The sequence below is a fragment of the Heloderma suspectum genome, chromosome 4 (assembly GCF_057233095.1).
Source record: "Heloderma suspectum isolate Gila_16-S chromosome 4, 16-S_ref, whole genome shotgun sequence".
NCBI lineage: Eukaryota > Metazoa > Chordata > Lepidosauria > Squamata > Helodermatidae > Heloderma > Heloderma suspectum.
The window spans coordinates 262,530,840-262,543,729 of NC_139461.1; the positions used below are offsets into that span (position 1 = coordinate 262,530,840).

General features: G+C 44.2%; 1 protein-coding gene across 2 annotated transcripts in view; it reads right to left on the reverse strand.

Moving 5' to 3' along the window:
• TSPAN2 (tetraspanin 2) overlaps positions 1 to 12,890 on the reverse strand; it is an 81,587-nt gene that overhangs the window by 47,608 nt on the left and 21,089 nt on the right. For both annotated transcript variants that reach the window (XM_084853582.1, XM_084853581.1), the window contains one exon: positions 3,509 to 3,611. In XM_084853582.1, the coding sequence (XP_084709708.1) occupies positions 3,509 to 3,611 (103 nt within the window). The remainder of the gene's footprint in view (positions 1 to 3,508; positions 3,612 to 12,890) is intronic.

Consider the following 12,890-nt stretch of genomic DNA (forward strand, 5'->3'; position numbering starts at 1 on the left):
GTTGATGTGCTATTTAACAGCATTGTATAAAACCATTATTATTGTTTCCCAGGGTACAGCTAAATAGAGATCGCACCACGTGGGGCACTGTGACAAAAAGAAGATAATGTGTGGAATTATTCATTTCCTTGTGCCTGGCCAACCTTGCTAAAGCCATTTTAGAAGTACCACTCCCCATCTGAGAGACATGACTGCTTGTTTACCTACTGACTCCTTTACAAAGGTAGCCAGCCAGCCTACAAATCAAAATTACAGCTTTTGTTCTACATTCTCTGGCTTATCTATTTTCTCCTTAGTGAATGGCTACGCGATCAAAGGGGACAAAAATCCTGTGAAGATACTCTACATTTCTTCCACCTGCACCCCCCCCCCCCGAGAAATCCTATCAATATTAAATTGGCAGGACTTTCTCAGTTGTGGTGCCTTTGGAACTCCCTATCCAATTCTCAGGCACCATCCTCACTGCTGTTAATGGAATCTGATTTTATTGCTGATTTTTATTGTCACTGCTGTAACAAAGTGTGTTTTATTATTTATAGCTTTCATTCCATTTTACATTTTTAAGATGTTATTCTGTTTATTGTTTTAATATGTTTTTAGGTATCTCAAGAGTCTCTGACTGAGAGGCAGGATAGAAATATTTTAATAAGTAAATATTAACTGAAAGTAGTACAGGCATTCAGTTTCCTTATCAGATTGCTTTGTGTCTGAAAGGGCTCTCATTGGGTTACAACCCAAAATAGTATGGTTGCCACTTCCCTAGCCCTTGATAGCTTTGCTCATTTAATGCGCAATCCTATGCACGTTCCCCAGCCAACAGTGCTGGTTGAGGAATTCTGGGAGTTGAAGGACGTTTTTCTGTCTAAATATTCATAGGATTGTACCCTTAAGGACAATAACATTACTCAAGAGGATGTCTTTGGTTAGCCTGGGGTATCAAGCTGTGGAGATAATTTGGCCACATTGAGACATCATGCTAAACCATAGTTTAGGCTGACAAGAATGAGGCATGGCGAGCCTTGGGCTTGCATGCTCCCTCCTCCCCTCCCCCAACATGGCCATGAAGAGATGGGAAGCTTTTACTTCTGCTTTCATTTAACCCCAGTTTAGTGTTTCATCCAAACCCTAAATTGTGCTTAATCTGAACTATGCTTTGTTGAACTAAGCCAGCTTCATAAACCACGGCTTGAAGTTGGCTTGTTTCAAACAAACATTATTAACATTAAGCAGAGTTTGTTGAATTCAGATGATGCAGCAAACTATGGTTAATTGAAAATGAAAGTGCAAGCTTCCAAAGTCCTCTTTGCAGTTGCGTGCTGGTAGAGAGGGAGAGGGGAGTGACTAGCATGAGCTTTTAATGTATATGAATGGTTCATTTTTTCCTTTTTTGGTTTGCAAGGTGCCAATACAGAGTCCCATGAGACACAGGACAAAGAATGAGACATCTCCGAGTATGTGAATTCTACTCAACTAATACAGTCTGTCGCACATTCCCAGAGCAGTGGCAACTTGATACATGGCTTTCCCATCCTGCCCATTCCCCATGAACCTTGTGGTCAGATCTGGGATGAGCTAACAGACAGTCAGATACAAAGAGCACAGGAGCAGAATATCAACAGAAATGCAGACAAATAGTGCAAGCCTATACATCTCTACTTAGAAGTCCCACTGAGTTCAATGGGGCTTACCCCCAGGTAAGTGGGTAGAGGACTTCAGCCTCAGGCATGGATATGGAGAAGCATAGAGAAGGAAGGGAATCTGCGAAGTGCTGGGATGCATATAGAACCCATAGTGCCTCTGTCTAAGGAGCGCCAAATTCATTTATGTGCATCTCAGGTGTCATATTAATTCCAGGATAAATGAACATTTATATTAGGAAGGATTTTCTGAGAATTCTGTTCTTATTTCCCTCTGTGCATCAAACTCTGCTGAAAAACTGGACCTAAGAGGATACAACAGAGGTGCCAGTTGCTCTACGTTCTCAGTAGTAGACCTCCTTAGCACTGATGGTCCATTATCCTGGAAAGATTGGGCTCTGCGCCAGCTCCTCACTCTGTACAAGACACTTGAAGCTACCTTGGGAATAGTCAGCCCTCGGGAGGGATAACTGAGGCGCTGGGATACTATGAGCCATCCCTCAGTCTTGTCACAAGTTCTGCTTTGCCAGTATTTCTCTTACCCTGACAGTCAGCCTATCTATTGCTCCCTGGTGGATCTTGGCCAGGTTAGGGAAGCTGACTTGTGCTTTCCTGCTTTCATGTTTGGGATTGGACAGGGATGAAGCAAGCATGACAATAAAATTTTGTTGCAAGGTGCCACATCAAATGAAAAATGCTTAAAATAATGGGAACCCAATGCCTATTTGGCTCAGCCCACATCTTGTTACCATGCTTTCTGGAGGTTGGTCATGTGGATCTCAACACATCCAAATTCACTGCCTTATGCACGGAAATCTCCATGAATTTCTCCTCACCTTGGCAGCCCATTTGACAGTTGCGCTAATTAGAAAACTGAGTGCCAGTTCAGTTGTCTGTCTTTCCTTGCCCCCTCTGTTCCAGCAGCTGCCCATCTTTTTTAATTTTTCAAAGCTCAGCATGGCCATACATTTCCGTGAATTATTTGAAAAAGAAGAAAAAAAAATCAACCCACTTTTCAAAAGCAAAAAACACACTCCCTGATCCTAGGCAGCAGGAGGAGCATGATGCTGTAAGATCACTGGAGTAAGCCAAGCAGTGTTTGCATAGCTGGCTTCTGCTCAAATGACATTGGGGGAGGAAGAACCAGTTTCCCCAGAGGATGCTCCTAAGAGAATGTTACATGTAGGTATCAAAATGTGGTGAGTGCCCATATCTTTTCCCTTGTGGGGCTAAAAGCAGCTTGGGCAGCGGGGAGGGGGGGGGCATTTTCAGTTGAAAAAGCTATGTGAGGGCAAAGGGTTAAGAAGGCCCCCTCTCCATGGTATGGTGATTATACTTCAAACTGCAGCCTAAACACCTGTGTTGTTGTTCCTAAAAGTCCAGAGAGTGAATCATGGTAGTCCCACCCTAGTCACCCTCCAAGGAAAAAAAAAAGAAAGAACTGACATCCCAAGGAAACCTCCACAATTAGCAACAGAGTTTGGAAATTAAATGATAGGCAAACTGCCTGATTTGTAGAATTTATAGTCATACATTTTGGTTTTACAACTGCTGGTAAGGGTTTGTTTACATAAAATATTTGACCCCGTGAACCTATGACATTGTTTCTCCTATACTGTGCCTGAGATTGCACAGATGTGCATTTCTTGACCCTGGAGAGCCAACACTCCCATCTCCTCCCTCTTCTGCTCCTATGGCTGCTCAGTCAGAGCAAGCTGTTACTGAGCATGCTAAAAGGAGAGAGCTGTCAGAGAATATCACTAGAGTGTTGTGGAAGTGTATAGGACTGTGCCATTCATGTCAGCAATTTCTTGAGTTTGGAGGTTACGGAACGTGGACCTTTACAGAGTTAGTATTTACACAGAACTTACCCATATAAAAGTATTCTGGGGACTTTTCATCAGTCGCTAAATCTCTTATTACATTTCCAAATCGCAGCCATAGCCCAAATGCGACGACAGCTGAACCTGCCAACTGGAAAAGCAAAACAAAATCCAAAAGTTTAACAGCGAAAGGAAGGGCTGGTGAGCACAGAAAATCTGCAAACAACTCCTTGTTCTTCCTGGAAACTCCCAATGCAGATGATTTTGAGGCTCCATCCACATACTATGGTATAAAAGATTGCTATTGGCATTACCACCTTTTGTTTTAATACTGCTCTGCTAACAAGGATGTATACAGATGTTTTGATCAGTAAGCTCATTGCGGAAGCACACTTCATTTAGAGGTACAATCTTTCTCATGGATTGAACTCGAAGGAAACCAGATGTGTGCATTTATAGCAGAAGCTGGCTGTGCACAGTGCTGATTGGCTAAAAACTGGTGACATCACTAACTCACTTCCTTCCTACTCCCCAAGCAGTTTTTCAGTATCTTTTAAAACCAACAAAGAGTCTTGTGGCACCTTAAAGACTAACCAATTTATTCTGGCATAAGCGTTCATGGACTATAGCCCACTTTTTTAAATGGGGGAAATGCACATTTAATTGAATAAGGGTGAAAAAAGTCCTACAACTTCCTGTGTGCTGGAAGCTGTAGGACTTTTTTCTGTCTGAAGTTGCATAGCATTGCACCCTTAATGTACATTTAGTGTATTAAAAATAAAAACGGCAAACAGCCCACCAGAAGGAAGTGGGGAGAGGCAAGACAGACTACTGAATCAGTATTCAATTTGCTGATCAGTGTGTCTGACAAATGCATTGCAACAGCAGGAAACATCTAGGCTTGCATTGTGGAAGAAAAGAACACAGTGAGTTCTGGTCTGCATATATGTTCATACATACCCCAAGGCCATTGGTACATAAAAACTATGCTGACCATGAATGAACTCGTATTTTGACATTTGCTTAGTGAGGGGTTGCATTTTCTTGGATAGTCAGTCTTGGATAAAAATGCTTTGCACAATTCTCTGTCTGTTGCTCAAAAGCTCTTCACCAAACATTTAAATCAGTTCCATGATTATAAATATGCCATCCTTGTTGCTTTCAAGAAAGGCTCTTTGCTGGGCAAGCAGCCAAGAGTTGTGGTTACCTCATGTTGTACTAAGAGAGATTACCAAACACTTAAGTGCTCGAGCCCATCAACAGCATAACAGACCCATAAACATATTACTTATAGGCAGGTACTAATCCTAGATTGGAATTCACTTCAGTCCAGAATAATAGTTTGTTTCCCAAAATATGTGGGTCTGCATGGCTGTTATGGAGGAGGTGGTTTTCAATGAGGAGGAAAACCCTAAGAAAACTTGTAAGTTTATTCCTGTGTGGAAGGAGAGTAATTACTTCACTAGGGGAGCTCAGGTCCTTTGACAATCACAGTCTTGATAGAAAGAGCATGCCTCTTCCAATCAACTTGGAGGAGGGGGAAAAGAAAGACAATCCAGTTTTCTCTTATGGCACAGAGTGAACAAGAGACAATAGCCAGGGCTTCTGCAAGGCCACACAACATGTAGCTTTGTGTTGCTGGTGTTGGATTCCCAGCTGCAGCTGAGTGATGCCAGCCTCACAACTCTGTACTCGTTCATTCACACCATAGTAGAGAGCCGAAACTCATCTCAGTGAGAGAAGAGAGAGTCATCTTCTAGTGCAGGCACGGGCAGGCTTGTGGGATTGACTTTGATTTTTACTGGAATGCCAAGGGCCACTAGAACCCAGAACAGCCATGTGCAAAATAGTGGCTCAGGGTGATGGACATAAACTTAGAATTAAGGAACAGGGTGTTTTGAGCACATGCTCAGCCCAGGACTACATTTTCAGTAGCAGAACTGAGTTCAAAGTCCTTTCACACAAGAATCCACCTCTCGTTTCTAAGCTATTTTCATTTTGGCAGCCTAATTTAGGGGGAGAAAGAAGAAGAAAAAACTATTTGTTGTTTTACTGTTAATTAATTAGAAGTCAGAAATTCTTGCTAATGTGCTGCACATCACCCAGGGATCAACCAGTAGGTCCAGGCCTATCTTCTGCCCACCCTTGTTCTGATGGCCGCAACTTTTTCAATAGAAGCATACACTGTAGCTCTTCTAACAAGTGCTCTCTTTCAATGGCACTTATTCTTGTCCACCCATGGAGGTGGATCTTGTCTCCATCTTCTTGTCCACCACTGCAGCACACCTTGGATAGCTCCTTTAGAGTTCTGATTGAAACCTGGAGCAGATTCACTGCCCCACAGTCACCAGCCTCTGCTGCTGTCCACAATAAAGGTTTCTCAAAGATACACAAAATGGAAGTATGAGCCCTCCTCTCCCCACCCTGCAAAAGCTTCTACCCAACAGGACACTGTTTGGACTGAACCACACATATCTGGATCAGAAAGACCAGGCCCTGCTGGTCTGCCTAGGCAGAGCTCTGCTTTGGAGGGGCCATCCTTTCCACTGCCTCAAGCCAAGACATCCGCTATTCCCCCAAGGATGCAACAGATTACATGGACTTTCCTGAGCCAGGTGCAACAAAATCCTACCCCCTTAACCCAATATGTTTATTTTGTTTGTAGAAATAGAATGCCTTGGTGGCCAGACAACCAAATATACGCCAGTTTCACCAACAGCAAGCCTACTGGGATCAATTATTTCAACTCACTCATATTTCTCACACTTTGTGATGTTCTTTCAAATTCTACACCCACCTTCCCCAACTTGTAATCCTCCAGATGTGGTGAACTACAAATCCCATTGCCCTGGCTGGCTTGAGATGATGGGAGTTGTATCCCAACACATCTGGAGGGCATCAGGTTGGGGAAGGCTGCTCTAGATGGAGAGGGTAGCGTATTGTAAAGTAGACTACAATATCTCTGCAAGTTAGTCTGTCCATCTATTGGCATTTTGGTTATAATAAGCCATAGTTGAGGAAATCCCTGTCCTAGAAAGCTGCAAGTAAGATTCTGTGGATATAAGGTTTACAGAAAGTGCCTTTGCCAAGTAAGTGAAAAGGTCCTTAGAATTGACAGGGGAATGAGTGGCTTATTCAGCTGCCCCCTTCACTTAACTACCCCAACAAACAAAGGCCCTCACATAAGCCAACGGAGGCAAACACAAGCAGTCCCTTTAAGTGGAGCTGGCTGTCAAAACCCATCACCAAGATGCCACTCCATCAGTTACAACTGAATGATTCCTTCTCCCTCTTCTGTGTGGGCCTTGCCCTATAACAGGGCTCAGGCAGAGAGGGGGACCGGGGGGGGGGGAGTGCTCTTTGCTTGAAGATTCAGGTTAATACAATCCAACAGAGACCATCCCAAAGACTTAGAATGCATCTTTGTCTCCCATGCATTCATACATTCCAATTGTCCCTATTTGCCATAAACAGTTCTTATTCTCTGGTTTTAAAAAATGAGAGCAAACAGTGTCCTGATTTTGTTCCTATTTTTCCTTTGGGGGAAAACAATGGGAACCCAATTGATAAAACGTTCTGGATATGCATTATAATTATTCAGCTTCCCGTCCCCTTTCCTGGGACTTTATATTAGACATTAAATATCTGAAGGGAGGGGCAGATGCATCTTCTTGACCAGACTTCCCCAGCCTGGTGCTCTCCAGATGTGTTGGACTGGCCATGCTGGCTGGGAATGAGAGGAGATGCAGTCCAACACATCTGGAGGGCACCAAGCTGGGGAAGGCTGTTCTCGGCTGTAGTGTAGCGCATGTGCATGTCAGTGCCTGCACACGGACACAAAATGCCAGGGGTACTGCTTCCTTTACACACACACACACAGCAATAACCATGTAGCCAGCTAGTAAATATTGCTGAACATGTTGAGCAGCAGTTATTTCATAAGTACAGTCAGATCCATTGTGAAACTGTAAATTCTACCGAACATTCTTAGGCTTAAACAAAAAAGGGAACTGCCGTGGTGAGTTTACTAATCCATACCGCTTCAGCTATTGATGCAGTGTAAATGGGTCAAAGAAGATGTGTATGTGTCTTTTCTCCCAGGCAGTGGCCCTTGATGTGAGAATAGGTGTTCCACATACCAGAGCGTCTTTTTTCAGTTGTCGGTGAAATACTGGAGGATAGTGAATGGGCTGACAGGTATGAGTTAGAGGAAATGCAGCCACTGAGGCTGAGGAACATGGAGAAAAGGTTTTGCTCCTTCCCAGAAAGCTTTTATGGAGATGGGAGAGCGAAGTATTGTCATACTCACCCTACTTCTCTGAGCGGTGAGAAGTTCCAGGGACGCAGTGCTTACCAGGTCTAGCTTCCTTTAGAGAAGGCTTATGGCTTTTTGTAATATTTGAGTTTATTTACAAATGTACAGGTTGAGCATTCTTGGAAGCACAGCTCAAGGACTCCGACAGCCAAATTCTCTGCCCTACATCAGAGGAGGATGGTTCCGATGTCAGTATGGCAGTGAATCCACTCTGGATTTCAGTCAGATCTCTAAAGGTGCAAAGCACGTTGGATAGCTCCTTTAGAGTTCTGACTGAAACCTGGAGCAGATTTATTACCCCACTAACATTGGAGCCACCAGCCTCCACTGCCCTACATCAGATCTCCAGGGAGAGAAAGCCAGCATCCCAAAATACTAGAGCCCAAACTCAGCTTTCTGTCTCTTCTTTCCTCAGCCAATAACGCTATGCAGGTATTCACCTGCAACATAAGCAGACCTAAACTGGGGAGGGGCCACAGGTGCACATGCAGGCTCCCCCTCCCCCATGTCCTCATGTGCCTGGCTGCCTTAGAGATCTGAAAAGGGGTTGCAAATGGCGGAGCAGGCGTGCAAAGCTCCCACAAATGTGGGAGGCACACTACATGGAATCCAGGCAAAAAATGTTCTGGGTTCAGATAACATGCTAACCCACACTCAACTACTGAGTGTGGGTTAGCGTGTTCTGCAAACCTAGCCAATGTGTGTTTTAGACCATGTGTGATCAGCCCTCAGGCTCAAGCACCCATTTCTATGCGGGATGTGTGAGCTACCCTCAGCTCACCCTAAAAACCATTTGGGCTTCTTGAACAGTCCTGTTGAACATTTGAAAATGACTCAAGAGTTTTTCTAACCTTTGATAGGAACATTTTGACAGGATAAGTCCAAAGGGTGACACAAGTTCCCCTTCCCCCAATAATTTCTAGCTAAACATGGGCTCTGTAAGGCCTTCCCTATGTGGTAGGCCTTCCCCATTGCCTGTTACTGCCTCCTCCTCCTCCTCAGGGCAAGGCTTTTTTTTTTTGAGGCTTGAGAAAGGAAGACTGGAACTGGCAAGGAGGAGTGGATCGCAGGGCAAGAGAGGGCAGGCTGCAAACTGCACTTTGATTCTGGTTCAGCTCAAAGGGGACCAGGGACAGACTCTGCGAGTGAGGGGAGGGGGAGTTCACATTACAAGCCCCCCTCCCCTGAATTCAAAGTCTTGTACCTTTGTTAATTTCTAGTCAACTCACTGGTTTGCTTTAAAAATCAAGATGGGTGGATGAGGTAATAATCTGTTTTGACAAGACTGGTATAGTTATCCTCTGAGTTATAGGTCACATTGGTAGGTCACATTGGTATAGTTATTCTGAGGTGTAAATAAATAAGCACAATAAAGGCTCCTGAAACACATGGCAACCTTCTCTCTGCCTTTCTGTGGGTCACACATCAGCCCTCTCAGCTCTCTCCAGAACTCTTCCACCAAAATCATTCACCTCTCTCCTTACTCTGTGTCCAAGCTCCACTCGAGGACAATCAGTAGGAAAGGGGTAGGTCAGCCTTGCCATAAGTCTGACCTGATCAATTGCAGAGGCCTTCTGCAGAGGCCCAAGGGCCCCATGAAATTAGGCCGAGGGCCGCAGGTTGCACACCTCTGCTATATATGTGATGCCCTCCTTAAATCTTTACACTTTGTAAAGAGCCCAGGGCGCTTCAGCTATGGGGTGGTATAGAAATGTAATTACTACTACTACTACTACTACTACACTGGCTTCCTGTTCAGAACAATTAGTACAAAACTATTAGCAGAAGAAACGAATAGCTGTCAATGCTGCTGCACCCATCTGCGTAAGATAAGCTTAGGTCTTCGGCCCCTCCCTACTTTGCGGCTTAATTATACAATAACCTACTCAACAAAGAATGTGGCAGACAGCAATTGCCGAGGGCAAAGAAATCCCTTTACATCATCACAGATCCAAGCAGAAAAACAAAATAAAACAGCCCCCACCCTGGCAGTTTCACCTAATTCTTGTACTCCCAGAGAGCCAGGGTAGTTGGCTGGTAGCCGCTCTGTCCTTGGCTGCCAAGAGCAATTTCAAGGACCCCGCTGGGCTGTTCTGTAGTTCTACAGAGCACAGACCTGTGTGCACAGCAGGAACAGCTAGGAGCTGTCAATTCCCAAAGAAAAAGTCACATAGAAGGCGGCAGAGGTGACCTTTCATAAGGCCGTGCAATGGTGGGAAATGTGAGCTCTTATTGTGTTTAACCATAACAGCGAGACAGAGACAGAGACAGACAGAGAGAGAGAGAGAGAGAGAGAGAGGTCAATTCTATGCCTTTCTGCTTCAAGGTAGAAACATGGAGATTATTTTTTTATAATATTTATATACCACCTTATATACCATAAATGTCTTGAAGGCAGCATACAACAATTCAAATCAAGACAGTAATAAATGAAAATATAAAAGCAATAAAACCATATTAAACCATTAAAACAAACAAACAAAAAATTAAAAGCAAATTGCACCTATACCTTCCTAGTGTCTTTCACTGTGTAACTTCAGGCTATTCAAAACCAAACAGCAATAACAAACTATGACTGCTGGGCAGAGAGAATGGGGAACATACAGAAATAGGTGTATTTTTTAAAAAATAGGCTTTACAAAATCAAGAAAGGCTGTTAATTTTTTTTTATGCTCGGTTGTTCATCTTACTTCAGGTCTTTCTCAGGTGAGACGGAAAAGACACAGGAGATCAATTAATCTAATTAGACCAATTAATCAGTTACTTCAACATGAAATCAACAGGATGTGCACACACAGACTGAGTGCAGACACAGACCCATTGTATTTTTAAACAAGAACATTTAGCATTCATCTAGACCCCCTTGAGAACATTCAAGGTATTTCACATACATTAGTATCTTTACAGTAGGTTGGCCCAGTATTGTTATATCCACATAGTAGATGGGCAGGGGAGTCTAAGAGAAGGTAAATTGCCTACAACTACCTAACAGAGCCTCCCCCAACTTGGGGCCCTCCACTTGAGTTGGACTACAACTTCCATCATACCCAGCAGGAACACCCTCTTAGCTGCCGTACCAGTTCATGGAGCATGGTGGGAGTGGAGGAGTAACTATTGCCTCGTTGAGCAGGCAGGGAGAGGAGTGTAGCTATTGCCGTGGTAGGAATTAAAGAGGGCTGTCATACAACTATGACTGTTGTATCATTTATACAGCTGGTAATCCTGAAACAGAAGCAGTGGCTATGAAAGATCCGAGCCATAATATGTACGGCAGACATAGGCCACTCATGGAATTTGCTTTCAACACTCACTTCAGCACCAGACTTGTTATAAAGCAGGGATGGGGAACCTGTGGCCTTCCAGATATTGTTGGACTGTAACTCCCATAATCCCTTTCCATTGGCTATGTTAGTGAGCTGATGGGACTTGCAATCCAACAACATCTGGAGGGCCACACGTTCCCCATCCCTGTTACAAAGGTTTCACTTGAGCCCTTTAGCTTACCAAAAGCCTCCAATCTTTGATCTGCGTGGTTCTCCCTAGGACACATACATATATACACACCTGAAACACATGCCTCTGTAGTAATGCGCTAAGGGATTTTGTGTTTTCAGAGATTATGAAACCTATGGCTCTGATTTGGCCGAGCCGTTCCAATATCATGGAAGGTCAAGAAACATTTCAACTCATCAGAGTGAATGCATCAGGGGAACAAATTACAAAAGCTGTCTGACAAAAACCGCACCAATCCCACATAGCTAAATCATTCTTCCACAGGGATGGGTGAGAATTTAATCTGTTTGTTTTTAATAAGAGTTTACCAAAATTCCCAAATGTCTTCATAAACATTTTAGAGCCAGTGTGGTGTAGTGGTTAGAGTGTTGGACTGGGACTTGGGAGACCTGGGTTCTAGTTTCCACTCGACTATGAAGCTCACTGGGTGACTTTGGGCCAGTCACTGACTCTCAACCTATCCTACCTCACAAGGTTGTTGTGAGGATGACATATAGAGGAGGAGGACTATGTAAGCTGCCTTGGGTTCCTTACAAAAATAAAAAGGCAGGATATAAATCTAACAATAAACAAACAAGCAAGCAAGATGGAAAGAACTCGAGATTCGTAAAAAAAATTAAATGTGGGAGAAATTGAAACTGACAGATTTGTCCATCCAGGCAGAAAACTTTGAGTGCTTAGCACGTAAATGTCAGGGTTCGAATCCCTGTATATCCAGCCGTGTTTGTAATGCTGAATTAGGGCTGCCACCTGTTCTTTTCCTGATGGTCCCCTTGTTGTTAACAGCTGCATGGCAGGTAGGTACAACACAGTCCTCTCCATGATGAAGATTGCTTAGCCTTCCCCAACCTGGTGCCCTCCAGATGTGCTGTACTGCCATTGGCCATGCTGGCTGGGAATGATAGGCATTTCAGTCCAACATATCAGGAGGGAATCAAGTTGGGAAAGGCTGAAATGGCTGTACCTATTGAATTTGGCCAGTGCAGATGGGTGAGAATTTCATTTGGTTTGTTTTTGGTAAGAACATATCAAAATCTGCAAATTTCTTCATAAATGGGACAGAAAGAACTTGGCTCATGAAATCTGAGTGTGGGAGACACTGGCTGGGTTTGGACGATTGCAGGGGTGAAAGAACCCATCATGGATTCTTTTCCTGCCCCCGTGGGTGCCGGTCACGGGACTATTAGTTACATAATTACCCACGATGCAGCGTGGGTTGCTGTGTTGTCTGAACCCGGCGCACCACATGACAGGGCTGGCTTCGTACCCGCTCTCCAATCCACAACTTGCAGTAGGGGTTGTGGGGTGGGTACAAGGCCACCCCGCCATGCTGAGTGCCAGGTCTGGCCAGCACAGCAACCCATGCTGCATCGTGGTCACACGACTGGCACGTGCCCCAGGGCAGAAACAGGTGGGTTCTTTCACTCCTGCGATCATCCGAACATAGCCAGTGAAACTGTCTGATCTGTCTATCCCAATTCTTCCCTCTTACAGAACATTTATACACACATACCCCTCAAACACAATGCACCTCAGGCAAACCATTCTGTGCTGCACCACAGAATAGGCACACATGAAAAAAAAAGTGTGTGTGTGTGTGTG